The sequence below is a fragment of the Fusarium odoratissimum genome, assembly GCF_000260195.1.
Source record: "Fusarium odoratissimum NRRL 54006 unplaced genomic scaffold supercont1.14, whole genome shotgun sequence".
NCBI lineage: Eukaryota > Fungi > Ascomycota > Sordariomycetes > Hypocreales > Nectriaceae > Fusarium > Fusarium odoratissimum.
In genome coordinates, this window is record NW_022158700.1 from 877105 (window position 1) to 897246 (window position 20142).

The window sequence follows — 20142 nt, forward strand, 5'->3', positions numbered from 1 at the left end:
TAATAGCTTGTATTTATATATATCTTAAACCCCTATATAGGTATAAATCACTTTAGCCTATGTATTCTATTAGGCACTTAGTCTCTTTCTTCTCCATTTCTCTGCCATTTTCCACTGAACCCAGACCAGTGGTGAGAAGAAAACAGCAATCGCCGTGAGCACGAGGAATGCGTTCCGAATCTTAAGTTTGGTGATCATAGGCTGTATCACGCTGACGCCCGCAGCGCCGAGGAGGCAACGGCACAAGTTATTTGTTGCTGTAGCGCCAGCTGAGTTATACGGGAAGCAGTCTACTAATATCGTCGAGTTGATGTTGAAGATGGCCGTTGCAGTAGATGCAATGATAAATTGCAGACCCAGGGAGGCAACCAGATTCCCAGCAAAGTGTCTCCGTAGGTCGTTGAACTCATAGCTGGGCCCGTACAGCGCCATTGCAACGATGAAAATAACGCTGAAATAAGGCATTAGTGATAGCCGGACACGTTCAAAAGGAAAGTCCTGCCGGGACTTGACGTCTACGTTAGCGAGTCCATGCTCTTGTTTGTATCGAGCCTCGGCGCGTTTAAAAGCTCGATCCATCAGTTGACCAGTGCATACCGACCCAAAAACACATCCGATTCCATTTGGAAGGAAGCAAAGGCCCACTTGCCATTGTGTAAGGTCGGGGAAAGTCTTGAGCAGCACTGTTGTGGTTGAGGACGTGACCATACTCCAGATGGTGTACACAAGAGCACCCCAAGAAAGGAGAACTAGAATATCCTTTCTAAGGATATACGTCAGTGGCTCGATGATCGTCTTCCAAGAGAGTTTTTCTAGCTTTGGTGCTGGCGGTGTAGGGGCATTGCGCCATTCCTTGGGAGGGTAGAAGAAGTAGGACCAGGGCTTGTAAAAGCCTCTGAGAGGAACGTTGCCATTGCCAGCTATCCTCCGCTGTGTCTCTGGTAGAAACACCAACAGCCCTAAGAGGACCAACGCACTAAATACAAATAGGAACCAGAAGATGCTTCTGAATCCCCATGCACTATTCAGCAATCCACCAATGACAGGGCCTATAGCTTGGCCAATCATTCTGTATCAAAGCTGTTAATCAAGAATCTTTGTAGCTCTGGGGATACGCATACCTTATGCCGGCGTTGGTTCCCATGAAGCCTGCTCTCTCATCGGGTTCTGCTATGTCGGCAATCACACCAGTGCTGATGCTAATTGTCGCAGCCGATCCAGCAGCTTGCAATCCTCTCAAAACCACAAGCATGGCCAGGTTGGACGTGAAAGCTAGCGACACGTTTGCGGCGAGGTAGACTACTAAGGCGATAACAAATGTGATGCGACGACCACGCGAATCTGAGATGGAGCCATACAGTGAGGGCGCGATTCCTTGAACAATCATATACACGGTAATAGTAAAACCAACGTCGGTCGCACTGACACGAAGGTCTTTGGATATTGTATCGATCGCTGGGAAGTAAATGTTGGATGACAAGGCGGAAAACGCTCCACCTAGGGACACCATGTACACAGTCATCCACTTTTTGTGCTTGGAGAAGATATGACGTGGTCGTGCGAGTCCGTCAGGCGTTTGTGGATCTACCTCTTGTTCGCTATCACCTCCTGTGTACGGCTGAAGCTCGACTTCTGTTCCAGAATCAGAGTGAGCGACAGTTGGTGTTGGTGTGCCATTGTTCGGGGTATAAGGGGGTGATGAAGATGCTGGCGTCGAAGGAAAGGGTCCCCTGCTTTCCCCAAATTGGTGATGATCCATCTTCTTGAACTGGGACTTGGATAGAAATAATATTTGGTAGAAGTGTTGTGAAGAAAAAGGCAAAGCAAAAGGCAAAGTAAAAGGCAAAGCGGGATGGGACTTGGACTTCTGCCAACTGACAAATGGATTGATGTCTTCTATAATATAACCAGACGCGGGACCCTTGAAAGAAAGACCTTGTTAATAAAACGACTATTGAATCATAAAGCGATACGTGCTATCTCACAGCAATCTGTTTCATCTCACCCATGTGCATGGCTGATTGGATCACTGTTAGGAAGATGTTGATCCCTATCCACTAAAATCACCGACATAGCACTGCCATGTTTCATGCACGTGCCCGTCCGGCACAATTCATCGAGGTAAATTCTCGAGTATGACTGAACACAAGACGCGTCACTAGTATAGACTGTACGAGCCAGTCTTAGATATTCAGGGGCATATCGGCTTTTGAGAATTGCCGGCGCTAGTTGCTGTCGCTATCAGCTAGTAAAGCTCGCAGCAAGCAGTGTATTTTTAGGTATATTTTATAGCTTATCTGCTAATCCTATATTAGTATAAGCAAGGAGGCGAAATAAATTAGACATTTAAGCGATAGTTAAAAGGTTTAATATTATATAATAAGTGAACGGCATTAAAAGTTCCTGTTCTACGTACCAATACGCTTATTATTATTCCAAGAACTACGACAAGACTATAGTAATAGTAATTAATCCCTATGTAACTTAGAATATCGCAGTTAAGGAATAAATAGCTATGCTCTGGCAGTTTAATAGTTATACCGATCTGCTGCCTAGGGGTAAGAAGACATCTCTGAAGTAAGGCAGAGCTTTCGACATGACTCACAATAAACCCAGATTTGGCATGCTCCTCTATTCAATGGCGTAAGTCGTATATGCCTACTGAAACAAGACGGGTACCACCTAAATCAGTTAAATCGCCTATCTTTAGCATAACTGAGGTCTTCGTAACACAGCCGCGTTTGAGCATGAGACAGAGTTCAGTGATAAGGTGAGAGGCTTACGCATTCATTGACATCATAGCACTCGAATAACCCCGGTACATGCATAGTTTGGTAATACCGAGTCGTCTCGGAGATCACCGTTCCCGGCCAGAAACCCTTTTGCGAACCATGATTGAGAAGACACCTTGATGTTAATCTACGAGTGTGGGAAAAAGTCTTGCTTCAGCCACTGCAGCATGCCACCTAGTTGATCATGCTTTCGGTGAGTATGCAAGAGATTCATTCTCTCGGAGCGCATTAAGCATCCAACACTTAAGCAGCTTATACATTGGATCTTTATTTACGTAATATTAAGATCCTGGTACACTCTATGGCGAAACAAAGCCGTGATAGAGTGTTAAGCACCTGCATCGTACTGCATACGAATATGAAAACAGACCTGTAAGCTTATCAACAAGCCAAATTGATGCTTATTAGCCATTGGTCTCTAAATTGGCTCTGTGACGGTTGCCAAGACCGCGTCAGCTCTGACAGCACAGGCGTTTTTAAGCTATGGTAAACTAGCCTTGAAACGAAATAAAACAGGTGAACTATGCCATTATTGGCTAGAGGCCGGACATTTTAGGCCGGTATCTCGGCAATCCGGCACAGATGGGCGTCGATCCCCACCCCCAGGAAAAGTCAATTGGTACACGGGAAACGCATATGCTGGACTTCAACTAGTGAAAACGCCGATATCTTTTGACAGACTGGGAGCGCTTACGCGGCCTCGGCGCAGCATGTTACATCTCATATTTGTCTATACAGTAGCCCTGAAACCCAGACTGAAGATTAACTTACCAAGTAACTTGACCTCTCTTACTCCACTTTGTGCCCCTGCGAGATACTTTACTCGTCTGACAGCATTCGTTGACGTTGTTCAAGTGCTTGATCAAGAAAGTAAAAATCGGAGAACAAGAGTGTATTGATAAAGCCTACAACCGATAACAGACTGTAAAGTGGGATCATGAAGGGTAACCAAACCCCACGACATGACTTGGAGTCCTCTGTCGAGTACATGAATGACGGCTTTTCGTTGGATAGAGGATACGACAATCCGACGGACTGGCCTGAGCCTCTGGATATCGATGGATTCGTACCAAGACGACGAAATTCGCCTTTTAAAGGCTTGGGAGCATCGACGTTGCCCCGTCTTCGAGTCATTCAGTTTCGAAGGAAGATGCGAAGGACCTTCTGCCTGTTGATTATTGGCTATCTCTCCATGACGTGAGTTCTGCTATCCTCTTGGCGCACTCAGACTGGACTCTAGAGAGCCATGCTAATAAGAGAACTCAATGTGGACAGTGGCCTGTTCCATATTCTAGGAAATACCTTACATCATTACTTTCCGGACGAAATGGACCTGATCGTTCACCCATGGATCGACTCCGCGGCGGCAACAATTGGCGTCGGACACTGGTTGTCCGACTCAACAATGACTGCGCAACCTGTGCGTTGCCATTCACATAACGATTATTTGAGGAATGTGCCACTTTTAGAAGCCATTTCTGCGGGCTGTCCGAGTGTCGAAGCCGACGTATGGAATGAAGATGATGACCTGTATGTGGCCCATCGTCATTTCCAGTTGGAGGCCAACCATACGCTGGAAAGTTTGTATATCAATCCACTTCTCGGCATTTTCGACCGCCAAAGAGACACCTTCTCATGTGGACGAGAGATGCCTTGTCACTCCCCCTCGGCTGTTAATGAGCCTCTGGCTGGGGTTTTCGAGTCTGATCCGGACCGACCGCTGGTCGTCCTCATCGATTTCAAAACAGAAGGGAACGCAACCTGGGAGAAACTTCAGAGACAACTCGAGCCACTCCGACGCAGAAACCTGCTCACGCATTTCAACGGTACAGCCATTGTACCTGGCCCCGTGGTGATTGTCGGCACGGGAAACACCCCATTCGATAAAATAACGGCAAATAACACCTACCGTGATGTCTTTTATGATGCACCATTGGATCTATTGGCTGATACGTCTCAAATTTGGCCAAATCCAAACAGAGCTCAAGCTGAAAGCTCTCAAATGCCGGACAACTGCATTGAGCAAGGTGTATTGCCGAGCAGCATTGAACGACGGCAAGTCAGGACATACAACGTGGAAGAAAGTAAAGTCTCAGACAAATACAACTCTCATAATAGCTACTATGCTTCTGCTCATTTCAAAAAAGCAGTTGGGCATGTTTGGGGTTCGCGATTGTCGCAAGAGCAATTACAGCGCATCCGGGCCCAGATCCATGGTGCTCATCGATTAGGCCTAAAAGCCAGGTATTTCAGTGTGCCAGCATGGCCTGTTGGGCTGAGGAATCATATTTGGCATATTCTAACACGGGAGGGTGTAGATGTACTCAGTGTTGATGACCTGCGACAGGCAACTACATGGGATTGGAGGAAGAAGAAGGGTCTGTTCTTTTAGCACTTTTGTATTTTGTTAAATAACCATTTAATTGAATGGCCCCCTGAGGATAACCTGGAGTGGCTGGACATGACTTTGCGATTGGGATTGAGAAGACTCGTGCATATATGCAGTCAATCTCAAGGAGCGGCTCTTCAGTGCTGTAACGTATCTTTAAATTGAAATCGTGATATAAGTTTCATCTCACTGTGATGATGGCTTGCGTCCATATACATATCGAACCCTCATGTATGTATGAATCTTTGGGTTTCTGATAGCTTTGCGGATGCTCATCAGGAACAGCTGGTATTCATCCTTGGGCCACTTAAGTAACTCATTCCACATCATAGTAGTATATCCTAGGGGTTGACGTTAGCTAGTCAATAAGTGAGAAGAGAGAGGCCTCAAGCTACCTTCGAGATCAGTTTCCAAACAAGCGCGAACAAATCTCCCAACTTCGGCGAGCTTCGGGTCTTTCGGCCAATCTCCCACAGGAAGCTAGAAGTCTGTCAATAGATGTTTCCTCGAGTTTGAACGACTTGCAGCGGCTACCTTGTAGTCAACAGTCGTGACGTCTTCAAAACCAGCGTCCTTGAACCCTTGAACCTGCTGATCATATACGAAGAAGGGATATCCGAGGATCTTTCCACCTTCTTCAAACAACTTTTTATATAGCTTCAGGTTTGGCTCTTTGTCAATAGTGCCGTCATCACTACGAAACTCGACATCAGCTTCGGCAGACTGAACCCAGCCTCCAGGGACACAGCAACGGTAAGCCTCAGAGAACAGGGCAGACCAGTCTTTGATAGCACCAAAGATGTAACGGATATGAATGAAGTCGAACTCGTTAGGTTCCCATGTCCAGTTAAGGGCTGCATCGTCTATTTCGAAGCGAACGTTTGGTGGAACCCATTCTGGTTGACATGGTGAGAGGTCGGTACCGATAATCTCGGCATTCGGATGACGGTCAGCAAATTCGCTAGGTCTCGTCAGCGACAGGCATGTAAAGGAACCAGTACTGCACTTACATCGCCCAGATTCCTGATGCAGTTTGTCAGCAATGCATGGAAGCAATATGTCTGAGATAACTTACCAGTTCCAGTGCCGACGTCAAGCACTTTCTGGCGAAGCACAAAGGGGTCAGTGGCACGACCAATATAGCTATATTTGGAACGGAGATACCAACTTTAATATCGTCTGCTTCCAAGGGAGGGAGAAACAGCTTATCATCCAGCAAGATTGTCAAATAGTGGTGACTATGAAAGATCAGACCTGAAACAATGGTTTCGGGTATCAAAGGCCATACGTCAAGTCCACAGACTCTAGCTGTTGATCGTCATTGGGCAAAAAGTAGTTGGTGGTAAATTTATCGCTGTGATAAGTGCGCCCTTGACTGCGACGATATTCGAGGATACTGGCCGAGACAGAAGCAGTCGAGCTTTCTCTAAAGTCGGAGAAATTGGCATTTAGTCACACTTGGATATTTTGAAGGGACAACTAACGCGTCTGTACCAAGAGTGGAATCGGCATCGTCTTCAACCTCGTTGTCCTACAAAAGAGATGAACTCATGACTTAACCGTGATGAGGTATTTAATCCACGTACGTGCTCGTCATTGGCAGCGATAATATCTGTCTGTTGCGGCGGTGAGGCTACGGCAGGCGATGATGGTGTTTCTGCCGGATTGAGTGACTGCGAGGTTTGGTCTGCCATGGTGACTGGAATGATTAGAGTTTGTGTCTTAGTTAATTATTCGACTCCATTGAACTGGAGGTGGCTGAGAAGGATGAGGGGCGATCTGTGATCAGCATGGGTCTGAAACACGTGATATACAAGGGAATGCGACAAGATTTTACAGAATTGGTATTATTGTGGATGCTACTGTAATCTCGGCTACCCAATGAATCAATCTTGTCATTATCTGTCATCTTCATCCTCGGCAATCCAATAAGCCTCCACCTCAGCAATACAAGTCCTCGCTCCAGGTGTAACAGCAATAGGGAAACCGCCATAATCTGGGTCGTCGTTAGGCATCATCATGAATTCGCCGTGCCTTGTCTCATCTCCATTCAAGATTCTCAAAGTCTGCAGGTTTCCGTTCTCATCAACCTCCTTCTCCTCGCCCCAAAGGATCCCACCAAAGGTTGCATCCTTGCGAGCTGCTTTGAAGCGGGCGTGAAAGCCCCGGCCGACGAGGAGAAATTTGGAGTTACCCAAGTGAATAATCATTCCAGCACCAGGGCCAGGCTTGCCAAAGACAAAGCAGCGCTCAACAATGACCTTGATGTCACCGAATGTGCGAGTCCACTGTTCCGGCTTCTTCTCGCTTGGCTCTTCGTCAAAGAAGAATCCGAAGCGATCTTCGGGTGCAGCATCAAGGAAATACTGCTTGGTCTGGTTGAGAAGCTTGAACTCGCGGCCGATGACATCAGAGCCGGTGTCGATGCCAAACGGACTGGCCCCAAGAGCACCATAAGTCGCATAGGATAACCAGATGCGTCTTGCTCCATACTCATCACGTCTTTGTTCTGGGATGAAGAGAGTATTTCCTTGCTCTGTATAGTTGCGGCACACAGTTTCGTAGTCATGGAAGTATAGATCCGGTGCTAGTAGATCCAGAGAGGGCGTGTTAAATCGCCAAATGTCCAGAACATGTGGGCAAGGACCTCCAGATGGGTAAATTCCAGGCTTGTCACCACCGCCGACAACAACTGGTGCGCCCCCACCAAAGTCCAGTTCCGATTGTCCTTCAAGGTTGAGCCATGTGTTTGTGTACAGAGGGATGGGATACTCGGCCTTTCCTGCTGCGGCAACTCGCCCCACGTAAGAAGAGATTAAATGCGCCATAAAGGCCTCATCGGCTGCTGTTCCAGGCCCAAAAAGGGACTCCCAGGAATGATTTCCTGATGAAGGAACGCTTGAGATTCGTTTCTTGAATCTGGAGTGGGTATCGACGCGGCTCAGATATTGTAGGAGATCACTTGGAATGGGTTCAGCAAACGCTTTGTTGGCTCGGTGCGATCGATCCCGAGAATCGCCGAGGACTCCGGTCTCGTTCTGTACTTGAACCATCAAGACAGTCTGGTGCTTTGAATCAACCTCTGCAAGATGTCGTAAAAGGGCAGCAAAAGCTCGAGAATCAGCTTCGCACGCGGCGTCGCATAGAGGAGTAATCATCTCGAGTGTCCTTTTGACACCACCAGCTTCAAGAACTTGAACTCGGGGGAATCGCTTGGGATCTCTCTTGACCCATCCTGGGGCGTATGTGGACAGACCGTTCTTGTATGTTCCGAACCAGAGCAGAACGAGATGCATATCATGCTCTCTAGCGCCTTGTAGAACAAGATCAAGCTCACTGAAGTCAAAGTGGCCTTCCTTGGGCTCAATCATTTCCCAAGTTACCGAACCGAGCAATGTGTTGATGTGATCGGATTTCATCTTAGGCCAAACCTCGCTCATGAACTTTGCGGAGCTGAGTGATGAATTGTGAAGCTCGCCAGGGAGCATCAAAAAGGGTTTCCCCTTGACGATGAGCTGGACTGAGCCCTTGTCAGACCGCCGAAGATGAGGGTATGCATGTTGAGCTGGTGCTGTTGGAATTTGTGTGGCAGTCATAGTTGTAGAGTGTTAAAATGATATAAAACCAATAAGTTGACAAACATGAAATTGATGGTAGTTATGAATTGCAGATGGTTCAAATAACTTCAGTATTTCCCGAACTGTATAAAATAGAGTGTAGGGTTGGTGGATCATGCGTTCTAGTGCGGAGCTCCAGCCATGCATACAAGGATACTCGGATTTACTTCGCTCTAACCTGGGAGAAATGGCACCAAGCCTCGGCGAATAGTGTAGCACTCCCGGTTGCGGGGCAAAGGTCTCCGAAGTTTGGGTAGTGTTGACCAAGGCTCCCCCATTCTGCAGTTCCGACTTGGGTAATAATGATCTGATGTCTGTTTATTCGGGTCACGTTTCTACCCTCAAGGGCGGAGTGTCGAGCACCCCAATTCCCTGCCAACAGTCTAGATCATCTAGCTTCCGAAGTAATCGCTCGAGTTTAATTCTCGCATCCCCTATCTCCACTTCACCCACGCCATCCCCCAATTGAGTCTGTTCAAGGTACGCGGCTCCAATGTCCCGAATCTTGGGGACAAGGCTGCTGCCGTTTGCATCAAAGACAGCCCGGGGAAGATGGTACAGGATTTCTAACAGGTCGTCTACGATTTTCTGATGTTCTAGTGCGCTTTTGTCCGTTGGCCCAAATTTCTGAAGAATGTTGGAGCGGATGTTGAGGCTTGTCACAAATAAATTGGCGATTTGGACGTCGTGTCCCTCTGTGACATGTGCGGGACGTGACAGACCGCCACGCCACCGCAGCTCGGGCGGGAGATTATCCAACACTCGTTGGATCTTTCCAAGATATCTCGTAATTATAGTCTGTGGTTCCGTACCGTCGGGAACTTGCTGCACCTCTTGCCAGATGAGGAATAGGTCGCTCAATGAGTTAAGTCCTGGGACATAGGTCGTGTCATCTCCATGCCAAGGTGGCTCGTGACAGCTGTCTGGGGCTCCAGGCTCCATCTGATTGTCAGAAAGAGGGAGAGGCCTTGGAAAGTTCTCGATGCGATCTTGACTAAGTAGGCTGATGGGTAGTCTTCCGAAAATGTCCGCACTACTGTAATATGCGACTTGTTTAGCGTTGATCGAGTCGTCCGCTCCCAGTGCCGAAACTTACCATGCGCTAGCAAATAATAGCCATATGAGTCTCCTCAGGAGCTGTTGTTCAGCCTCATCATGCTCATGTATCCGATAATACGCCAGGTACCTGGCCCCTGCAGCTGCCTCGCTCAAGGCGTGATAGGCGCGCATACTGCTCAACCCCGATTTTGTGGTGGCGCTCATCGCTGTCCCGATATTGTATAAGGCGATGCATCTGTCCATGCTAAAAGAGTCTCGGGTAAATTGACTTTTGAGTAGTCCGTGAGCATCAAGGAAGTCGACGCAATAATCTACAGTCACTGGCCCATAGTCACCCCGCGGTAGTGTGGCCTTGGTCGCTGCGCATACACTGATGACAAGCCCGCAGAACTCGGCGTCAACGTCAGCTACCCCTTGCTGGAGGCGTTGGAGGAACCGGCGCCGGAGTAAGATCGGAGCTAAAGGGTGGATCACATTGAACCAGTCCCCAAGCAGGCGCATGATGATCGGCTCCGGGGCAAACGCGGAAAGCCATTTGCTACTGAGTCCAGAGCAGGTGCAAGTCGCGGAACGGCTCACAAGGCCCAGGAACTGGGGACTTTGAAGTGGTGTTGTTGATTGGCGAGCATCATTGCTTCCGCCTGGTGAGATGGAAACGTTGTTTGGAGAAGGGATTCCTGGGGTCCCTGCAACTTGCCTTTGAGCTTTTTGTGCATGTCTGCTCTGCATCAGTATGCCAACATAATTAGCAACATACAATGGACTGACTTGTTTGGAGGACCACGCTTCCTTCTTGGCCGTTCATGAGTACAGTCCACATTTAAAAACTCGCAGCCTTGACATCGTTGGCAGTTGGGATCATACGTGCACTACTGAAATTGTTAGAATATCAACAATGAGGGGTAGATAGTGGCGTTATGGGTGCCGCAAGGTTACCAACCCGGATTTTCCTTGCTCTGCAGACATCACAAGCTGCTTGGTTCCGAGACCTTTGCCCCGGATTTGCTGTCGATGCACCTGCGGAGCAAGAAGCAGGGGCGCCTTCGACTGTATCAGCCATTGATTTCAGGCTTTACTGCGGAGTAATAAGGTGACGGTCTTTGTGCGTGGAATCAACTGGCAAAAAGGAAAGAGATAGTCCGAGGAGAATATTCGGATCACCTGCTCTCTTTTAGAGTCTTCTGTATGGACCAGTTCGCCGAAATCTCGGATATACTTCAATGGCCTTCCCTGAATAAGAATGGTTCGACTGCAGGTAGTCATCAAGCGCAGACATTCATGTCCAATTAAAGCCACCAGCGCGGTGGACCATCTCCAATGGCCTAGCCTGTTGTGATTTAGTCTCCCAAACAAACTTCTCAACCTTGTCTTCCCCATGGGGAGAGCAGGAAAAGCATGGCAAACAGTACCATGCAAGGACCATGATGTATCACAGTAACTTACTGGCACGAGACTCATGGCTTGATTTCTGACTAGTATGTGGCTGTCAAGTATAGACACTGATGCCAGACACTTCCTCGTCCTGGATATATAACTCGTCGGGGAAGCAGCCAAGATCATCCCTTCATCAATAGGTGCTTCAACTCCCAGTCTCTTGACCAATTGGCACATTCACCAACACTCTGGCTCATCATGGCCTCAAAGGAAACTGATGTCGACATTTCAGAGGAGACCCATGCTCCTCAAGGCTCAACCTTGCCTTTCTGGAAACAGACTGAGCTGAGGAAGCTGTACCTTATGATGGTCTTTCTCTTCATGGGCTCGACTACCCTCGGCTACGACTCTAGCTTGCTCAACGGTCTCCAGACAATGGGATCATGGCAGACATGTAAGTCATTTCTTTGAACGTCAGTACTCCTCTCAGCTGACATGATGATATAGTTTTTGATCACCCAGAGGGAAGTCGACTAGGTATCTTTGGCGCCATGCCCGGCTTCGGAGGTCTCTTTGTCCTTCTCTTCGCTCCATATGTCGCCGATGGACTGGGTCGAAAGAAAGGCACAGCTATTGGTTGTGTTATCGTCATTGTCGGCGCCCTCATGCAGTGTTTTCCTCAAAAGGGCCACGGACCACGACGCGACGCCCTATATCTCGTCGGCCGATTTATCATGGGCTGTGGCTCCAACATTTCCAACGCCACTTGCCCTCTCCTCATCACCGAGATCGCCCATCCCCGACATCGAGGCAAGATCACGACTGTTTATAACACGCTTTGGTATCTCGGGAGTATCATCGCGGCCTGGGTATGCTTTGGAACTCTGAGAAACCAGACTGGAAACATCCAATGGGTTCTTCCCACCGGACTGCAGTGTCTCATGCCTGGTATCCAGCTTCTGGCCATCTTCATTGTGCCCGAAAGCCCGCGATGGTTGATTAGTAAAGGACGTGAGGAGGAAGCTCGCAAGATTCTTGTCAAGTACCATGGCAACGGAGACGATAACGATGATTTTGTCAGATGGGAATTCACTGAGATCGTCAACACCATCAGACTCGAGCGTGAATCATCAGACAATGGATGGGCAGAGCTTTGGCGTACCCCAGGTAACCGCAAGCGATGCGGGCTGATTATTGCTACTGCCATCTTCTCTCAGTGCAGCGGTAACGGTCTTGTCTCATACTATGTAAGAGGAGCCCAAGGCCTGATGCGACTGGGAGTATAAACTGACCTTGACCACAGCTTGCCGCGATTCTGAAAACTATCGGTATTACGGAGTGAGTGAACATGTATGCTGCATTACTATCGAGAGAAGCTAACACATTCTAGTGCTGTCACTCAAGCATACATCAACGGTGGCCTCACCATCTGGTGCTGGCTTGTCTCCCTTCTCGCTGCTTTCTTTGTTGATCGTGTTGGACGAAGAGTTCTCTTCCTCTTCGCTGGCATTGGCATGCTCATATCCTTCACCATCTGGACTGCATGCAGCGCCGTCTACGCAAAGACTGAATCGTCTGCTGCTGGTATTGCCGTCGTCGCTATGATCTTCCTCTTCTACGGCGTGGCTGGTGCTGCATGGCCAGGATTGACAGTATCTTATACTGTTGAGATCCTACCATATAACATCAGGGCCAAGGGACTTACGCTCTGCTTTTGCTTTACAGCTCTCTCAGGGGTATTTAACCAGTGGGTGAATCCTCTTGGGTTGCAGCAGCTTGCATGGAAGTTTTATTTCGTTTACATTGTGATGTAAGTCACTACCACTTGCGCCAACGCATAAACTAGACTAACATCGTTTTCCAGCCTGGTCATTGAGTGTCTCGTGATCTACTTCTTCTTCGTCGAGACGAAGGGCCCTACTCTGGAAGAGATTGCCGTTCTTTTCGATGGACAGAACTCTGCAGCTGGGATCGCCAAGAGCCAAGCGCAGATGAAGAGTGCAGTTACAGAAGTTGAACACGCTTAGGAGGTTTGGTTGGCCAAAATATTGCTCATGAGGGGTAGAGACAAGTACATGTTTGCAGGTACAGCTAGTCTCTATTGATGTTACTTGTAATATGAAGCTTTAGTCCAACCTGCTCTGCTTAAGATTATGACTCATGAGATAGCAATACGGACTGATATAGATCCCTTCTTCGTCTGTACTACGATCAAGTCATGATCATATGTGATATCCTCAATTGTTGTCTCATGTAGGCGCGCCCTGGGAATAACTCGAAAAGCGAGCAAAGCTGCCATGATGTAGACTTCACAATAAGCGAGACTTGAAAAAGAAGTTAACACAAAACCCGGGCTTGAACAACATGCAACTTACTTTTCACCAATGCATGCACGACTACCCTTACCAAAGGCAATCAATAGCTTCTGTAGTTTGAAGTTGGGCTTTCCCCCGTCCAACCATCTATCTGGCACAAATTCGTCCGGATTGGGAAAGATCTCTTTATTCCAGTGATTGATCATTGAAGTCATACCGATGGGAGTGCCTCTTGGAATCACCCACTCAACTTTACCATCCTGACTTTTATAGACCAAGTCCTCTTCGCGGGCAATCCTGGCTGAGCGGTGAGATACACCAGGCATTACACGAAGAGCTTCGTGGATGACGGCCCAGAGGTAAGGACGTTGCTCGAGCTCGGTCCATTTGAGGTTGTTCGGATCGATTCCTTCGAGATCGGCCATCAATCGTCTATATGTCAGTGGCTGAGCGAGAAGATAGTAAGTGATAACCGTCAGGATGGCCTGTTGAAACCTATGAATACCAACGTTGTATATGAAATGAAGAGCAATTACTTACGGCAGTAGTTTCGGTCCCGGCTAGGAGGAAATTGAACCCCTCTCCCGATAGCCGATACATGGATTTCTCTGACTCTGGTAATGATTTGGACTCCATCACATCGGCGAAAACTCTTCCTCCCTCAGGGTTCTTCAAAGCAGCCGCGATGTACCCAGGAATGACAACATTCATCTGTCTCATGACTGCTTTAATATCCTCACCCAAGTAGTCAGATAGGAACGGAAGAAGCTGAGCCATCTTCCTTGCAAAGACATTATGTCTCATCATGTAGGCGCTCTGGAAAAAGGACTTGACCCAAGTTGCCAGATTCGGCTCCCAACCATCTTGAGCGATGAAGCCCATGGATTCACCAAAAGCGTACTGAGACATAATATCTGCCGTAAAGCAGTTAAAGGCTTCCTTCACGTCAAAGGGCTCTCGACCAGCGAATCGAAGCATCTTGTCGACTGTCATCTGTGCCAATTCTTGCACCTCGCCCTCAAGTTTGAGCATCTGCTGACGAGAGAAATATTTGGACAAGGCCCCTTTCCGCATACGGTGAACTTCGTGATTAACTGTTGAGAAACCAGTCACAGAAACGGGACCGGCCCCCCCCGTGTTTAGTTGGTGCTGCCATTTATCGCGGATTCGGCCAGGGCCAGCATAGATTTCGTCTGTGAAGTACGGGTCTGAGCAATGAAGTTCATCCGGGTTTATTCGCACAATTGGACCTGCATTATGTTAGCAGACATTTTCCGAGGGACAGAACTGCTGAACTTACCATAGCGCTCGTGCATGCGACGGATTTCATGTCCATAACGCCCAACCCGCCACCAATCATGATATGCCTCGTACAGGTAGCTTGCTGCAGCAATCTTAGGACCAGGAAAGCGGTGCAAAGGATGAAATGGCGAGATATTGTAAACTGCCAGTAGCATACGATATGCAAGCCAAAAAACGACTAGATACGCAATGGCTTGGAACAAAGCAGCGGCCGTAATATTGGCTGGTAGCAACACTGACTTTTGCTCCATGCTGACGAGAATTTGTAAGATGAAAGTGAGAGTAACCAGGAACTGCGCTGACCAGAGGGGCTTATATCACCGACAGAATGGATATGTGCTTCGGAGGTCCCATTTTTATGCTTGGAAATGGGGCAGCGTTTCATTCAAAGATAGATCATCGGCTGTATCTATACGCTTTGAGTTAAGTAGTCCGAACGCCCCTGCAAAGATGTGGAGTAATGAATCCTTTGGATCTTTGCATTTAAAGAGTTTTCACATTTCTGGAGATTTATGGAAAGGAAAATATAATATTCAATGTCAATTATTTAATGAAACTGTTATGATGTAGGGCAGTAGCTAAAGGCAGTTCTTTGAATGCATCGTTAGAATCACTCTGCATAATGGTTAAAGGAGAGGCTGAGAATTAAAGAGTGAGAACAAAAGAGTAAGAAAAAATAGTAAGGACAAGAGATAGCTGCGCCGTCAACTGTGTATGGGTTTTCGAGGCCACTAGAATTAGGAGCTGCGCTTGTAGTTGTGGCTGCCTAAGCAGTGGTCGTAGTCGTAGTAGCAACCTGCTTTACTGCAACGTCGAACTGAGCGTTCCCCGAAGTTCCAGTGAATGAACTGAATCCGCTACAGAGCATTGTAGCCTTTTCATATTGTATAGCAGCGCAGTTAGACGATTGAGCGCAGAAGAACACGCACTGGTTGAAACTGTTTGCCTGGACTACCCCTATCGATGTACCGCTTGTGATACTGTTATCACAGGAGAGATCAAAGTCGACACCACTTTCGGTGTGTGGATTGCTGTCGCTGCGGCACTCACTCAGCGCGGCAGTGGTCGTAGTCGTCATGAGATCAGTAGTGGTGTCTGCGGTACTGGCCTCGGTAGTAGTAGATGTGATCTCTGTTGAAGACTCTGATATTGTCGTCGATGGGTTTGAAGTAGTCTCTTCAGCACTCGAGAACGTACTTGAGCTAGCTGAACTAGCTGGCTCAGTCGGGGTCTCTGTGGTTGAGCCAACTGAAGTTGCAGTGGTCGTACCGGTTGATCCCTCTGACGTGCTGGTGAGCGAACTTGAAATCTCCAGCTCAGTAGACGACGATGCCTCAGTAGTCGAGTCGCTGGAGAAAATGGACGATTGGGTGGTGACAGACGACGGAACAAGCTCGGAAGAAACCGTGGTGGGCGCTTCAAGTCCAGAGGTTGAAGCAGATGAACTGATAGCCTGGGAAGAAACGGTGGAGGATTCAGAACTGGTTGATTGCGCAGAGGCTGAGGTAGATGAATCAACGATCTGGGAAGAAACGGTGGAAGATGCCCCAGAAACAGATACTTGTGAAGAGGCTGGGGCAGATGTATCAACAATCTGGGAAGAAGCGGTGGTAAAAGCTTCAGAATCAGATGTTTCGGAGAGGGTACTACTTGGCTCAACAGAGCTGAGAGAACTGAACTCTGTAGATACGGTCGTTTCTGCTGTTGTAGACTCTCCACTACTGACACTTCCGGAACTGACATTCTCAGTCGTGCTTGCCTCAGAGGAGACTGCCAAAGCAGAAGTCGAAGTCTCAAAACCTACAAGCCGACCATTTTGACATTGTGTAACTGTATATTGATCAGCATGTAGAATTAAAGAAGCATCGACAATTATCTCACCGTCGTAGACACCCAGAGTAACTGGGAAGCATCCAGGAGGACTACTAGTAAAAGTGATGTACACTTGACCACTAGAGTCCTGACAGAAACCTGCCTCGCCATTTGGTAGGTCTGAGTTCCTGAAGAAAAGTGTTCGGCCTGTAGTTCCAAAGGTTCTCGTAATGGCGCCCTGGATAAAAGAGTCTTCGTCTTGGACACCCAGCGCCTTGTAATCCTCGCCAGCGTAAAACGTCGGTAAACCGCCAACAAAGAGCTGGCCTTCAGCCAAATTGAAGACCAAAGCAAAGGTGCAAATGTCGGGGTTATCAGCGCCAACAAAGCCTTCAGCTTCTCGTTTTCCAATATCGCGTTTTTGATCATTGGATGCCTGTATGAGGAAGATGACAGATCGTCCGGGTGGTTCGACAATACCGGTTGAGGTGGGCAAGGCGGAAGAGGTTATGTCCGTTGTAGACACTGAAGGTGTGATAATTGGCTCGGTTATTGAACCAGAAGATGGCGCCCCAGAGCCAGTTTGTGCTTCGGTTGGTGCTACATTGAAGCTTGAGAAGTCAGGCGTTGTTCCAGGTTCCGAAGCAATTATGCTCTGCTCGTCTGTGTCTGCCACACTATTAATACTGATTCAACACAAATGTAGCAAGTATGAAGACTTCGTACTCGAGACCGTTGCAGTGGAACTGTTTCCGAAAAATGTCAAGTGTCTTGACGGTGACAAACTGGGCTGACCAGATATTGGAGCAAGATAGGTTGATAGGTACGTAATGCACCAAGTGTCCATAACCATCGAAGGATATTCGGCTGCCGAAGCAATGCCTACTGATCCTAAAAGAGTAGTTGCAAAGATATGGCTCTTCATGATTCTTATGATGTTTTGAGAATATCTACAGTAAGCGACAGAGAACAAAATTTCATGGCAGGAAATCTTCAGGATTTTAAGTACAAGGTCGTCGGGGAACATCTCTCCCTTGAATTCACTATTGAAACAACTTTCAAACATCGGGTAAGATGTCTTAGGTGGCCCACAGCCAAGCAATGTTCTGCAGAGAATATTGCTGAGGTATAGAGTGAGTGTCTCACAGTATGACATTTTAAATTGGCCATTCCAGACGCGTAGATGTCGAATCTTGCTTTGGTGGAAGGTGAGTGTCTTACAGTATGATGATTTAAAATTAAACATTCCAGACGCGTAGAGTATTTTTATCTGTCTCTCCCTTGCAAGCCTAGACCCAAGGTTTGTCCATGAGTTAATGGCCTCTTATAAAAAGCATTTGAGGGCATTTAAATAAGTATTTGAAGTTGAACTGTTATTTTTATTTGTAGCTATTGAGTGTTATATAAACCATACTTTATGCAGCCTGTAGTGATATCTGCCTAAAACCCAGTAACCGGGGAGCGGCCCGACTAAGTCCTGGTATGCGGGGGATTTTGAGAGGCCATGCTACAGTTCCAAAGAAGGATTTACTAATTTCCGGGGTCGGCAGAAGCGAGAATTCGCTATGAAAGCTTTCAATTACTACCCAAGGTGGTATAATCTCCTAACTGTCTCTAAAATCATATCTCACAAGCCACGCGTAGGCTTCAATGTCTTCTGGAAATGCCACTGCTCCCGACCTGGGGAAAATGTCCACATCTGACATTGTGTTCCATTTGCATGAGTTCGACGACTCCCCTATCAATCGGTACATGCAACACTGGACCCTGCGCTTCGATGCACTCCTAGACACGAAGAAGCTGTGCGTAGCTCTCACGCATCTTCTCAGCCTGGGCGATTGGAGAAAATTAGGCGGCCGCTTGCAGTTCAACAAAGTCGGCAAGCTCGAGATCCATGCACCAAGAACATATAGCCACGAGCGTCCAGCATTTCAATTTTCAGAAGAGACTTTCTCGGTGAAAACCACGGACCATCCTGTTGCGAAAAACCTCCCGAGGGCAAGAGGCAAGCCCGAATTGTTTCCTGGTATCACTTCGCAATTCAACTCCTTGACCCTTGGACCGGAATGGGCGCTTGACTTTACTGAACACATTCGTCGACAAGAGCCCATTATTGGTGTTCACATAGCTCTCTTCAACGATGCAACGTTGATCAGTATCCGCTGGGTTCATGTGGTATGTGATTTCATGGGGATTAAAGCTCTGGTCCTGGCCTGGTCGATGGATCTTCACGGACGCTACGATGATATCCCACCTTTCATGGGTGCATACGACGACCCTCTGAAGAATATTGGATCAGTGCCGCCCAGAGAACCTTACGCTCTGGCGGGTATGCAACTGAGCCCTGAAGCATTCAAAAAGACGTACGAAAAATACTTAGAGCATGTCGCGAGATACCCAGTATCGGTGCGGCGCATGCTCGTGTTACCAGACTCCACCTTACAGAGGATCAAGATGGACTTTGTCGGTGGCCGCGATTCGGATAAACTCGAAGTCATTCCAAAGGGAGCCCTCTTGAATGGAAAATTTGTGAGTGACGCCGATATTTTGGCTGCATGGGCGGCACGGCTCTGCTGTGGTATCCTTCCTCCAGTGGATCAGCCCGTTCATATTATGGGCATGTATGAGGCAAGACACTGTCTACCAGAAACATTCCCTCAACGCAAGGACAAGCCCGATTCGAGCCCCGTCTTCATCGCCAATGCAACTTTCTCGACCTCTACCAACACGACGCTTCGAGCGCTTCGGGAGCAGCCGCTAGCGAAGACCGCCCTCTTAGTGAGGGAGTCCGTGGCGACGCTGACCAAGGCGCCCCAAGTGCACGCGCAATTGCATCTCCTGCGGGAGTCGTACGCTAAGGACAAAGAGAACCCGCCCGTATTTGCCGCCCAAGACTCCTTCGTCCTGGTCGTGTCCAATTTTAGTAAAATGGCTTTTTTCGACTCAATCGATTTCTCCCCCGGTGTCATTGCCCCAGCCGTAGCCGGCCATGGCAAGTCTCCGGGCAAGCTCGCATGGCACCAGTGGACTTCGCTGGAGCATAACACGCATATTCGCAACATGTTCCAGGTGGGGGGCAGGGATGGCGGGGGTAATACGTGGATGATGGCAATCTTGCCGCCTGAGACATGGGCTGTAGTGGAGGAGCATTTAGCCGGGCTCGCGGATGCACGGCCAAGCAAGTTGTAGGATCTGGCTTACGTGAGGCACAGTTCTGCGGCTCTTGGGCTGCTGTCCAATAGAGCGTGCGATACATGTCTGAGACCCATCCTTTCGCCACCTTCTAGGGTAGCTGATGCAACCCCACGATCCTTCCAGTCGGAAATAATAGGTATCTTTCATTTGCCATTGGCAGGTTAAATGCTATACTATATCTGTCCTTCTGAGCTCTGAATCGTACTATAGTGAAGGCTTATGGCTCCACGATCCTACGCCTGGCCACAAGGAGCCATTGATTCCGATTTTGCCTAGAGCGGCAAACA

The 20142-nt window shown here is 48.1% G+C and overlaps 9 protein-coding genes across 9 annotated transcripts; 3 read left to right on the forward strand and 6 right to left on the reverse strand.

Annotated features, from left to right (window-relative positions):
• Window positions 1-69: 69 nt before the first annotated feature.
• On the reverse strand, window positions 70-1759 carry FOIG_09155 (uncharacterized protein; the record flags this gene model as incomplete). Its single annotated transcript, XM_031209346.1, has 2 exons — window positions 70-1069; window positions 1122-1759. The coding sequence occupies 2 exons, from the start codon at window positions 1757-1759 to the stop codon at window positions 70-72; spliced, it is 1638 nt and encodes a 545-aa protein (XP_031061383.1).
• Window positions 1760-3515: 1756 nt separating this feature from the next.
• FOIG_09156 (uncharacterized protein) lies at window positions 3516-5476 on the forward strand. Its single transcript, XM_031209347.1, has 2 exons — window positions 3516-3989; window positions 4068-5476. Exons 1-2 carry the CDS (start codon window positions 3730-3732, stop codon window positions 5182-5184), a joined length of 1377 nt encoding a protein of 458 aa, XP_031061384.1. The 5' UTR covers window positions 3516-3729; the 3' UTR covers window positions 5185-5476.
• On the reverse strand, window positions 4086-6965 carry FOIG_09157 (uncharacterized protein). Its single transcript, XM_031209348.1, has 9 exons — window positions 6768-6965; window positions 6666-6712; window positions 6470-6607; window positions 6350-6419; window positions 6257-6284; window positions 6192-6204; window positions 5716-6142; window positions 5577-5661; window positions 4086-5522 (listed from the first exon to the last, which is right to left on the reverse strand). Exons 1-9 carry the CDS (start codon window positions 6873-6875, stop codon window positions 5368-5370), a joined length of 1071 nt encoding a protein of 356 aa, XP_031061385.1. The 5' UTR covers window positions 6876-6965; the 3' UTR covers window positions 4086-5367.
• Window positions 6966-7002: 37 nt separating this feature from the next.
• Window positions 7003-8935, reverse strand: FOIG_09158 (uncharacterized protein). Its single transcript, XM_031209349.1, has one exon. It carries the CDS (start codon window positions 8775-8777, stop codon window positions 7080-7082), a length of 1698 nt encoding a protein of 565 aa, XP_031061386.1. The 5' UTR covers window positions 8778-8935; the 3' UTR covers window positions 7003-7079.
• Window positions 8936-9010: 75 nt separating this feature from the next.
• FOIG_09159 (uncharacterized protein) lies at window positions 9011-11004 on the reverse strand. Its single transcript, XM_031209350.1, has 4 exons — window positions 10798-11004; window positions 10626-10726; window positions 9895-10575; window positions 9011-9834 (listed from the first exon to the last, which is right to left on the reverse strand). Exons 1-4 carry the CDS (start codon window positions 10915-10917, stop codon window positions 9126-9128), a joined length of 1611 nt encoding a protein of 536 aa, XP_031061387.1. The 5' UTR covers window positions 10918-11004; the 3' UTR covers window positions 9011-9125.
• A 239-nt stretch (window positions 11005-11243) lies between these two features.
• Window positions 11244-13312, forward strand: FOIG_09160 (uncharacterized protein). The gene is made up of 5 exons (XM_031209351.1): window positions 11244-11685; window positions 11739-12478; window positions 12535-12569; window positions 12622-13041; window positions 13096-13312. Exons 1-5 carry the CDS (start codon window positions 11490-11492, stop codon window positions 13256-13258), a joined length of 1554 nt encoding a protein of 517 aa, XP_031061388.1. The 5' UTR covers window positions 11244-11489; the 3' UTR covers window positions 13259-13312.
• A 77-nt stretch (window positions 13313-13389) lies between these two features.
• Window positions 13390-15099, reverse strand: FOIG_09161 (uncharacterized protein; the record flags this gene model as incomplete). The annotated part of the gene is made up of 4 exons (XM_031209352.1): window positions 13390-13555; window positions 13607-14031; window positions 14087-14796; window positions 14847-15099. The coding sequence occupies 4 exons, from the start codon at window positions 15097-15099 to the stop codon at window positions 13390-13392; spliced, it is 1554 nt and encodes a 517-aa protein (XP_031061389.1).
• A 515-nt stretch (window positions 15100-15614) lies between these two features.
• FOIG_09162 (uncharacterized protein) lies at window positions 15615-17585 on the reverse strand (the record flags this gene model as incomplete). The annotated part of the gene is made up of 3 exons (XM_031209353.1): window positions 15615-16678; window positions 16730-17329; window positions 17387-17585. 3 exons carry the CDS (start codon window positions 17583-17585, stop codon window positions 15615-15617), a joined length of 1863 nt encoding a protein of 620 aa, XP_031061390.1.
• A 725-nt stretch (window positions 17586-18310) lies between these two features.
• FOIG_09163 (uncharacterized protein) lies at window positions 18311-19849 on the forward strand (the record flags this gene model as incomplete). The annotated part of the gene is made up of 1 exon (XM_031209354.1): window positions 18311-19849. The coding sequence occupies one exon, from the start codon at window positions 18311-18313 to the stop codon at window positions 19847-19849; it is 1539 nt and encodes a 512-aa protein (XP_031061391.1).
• Window positions 19850-20142: the final 293 nt, after the last annotated feature.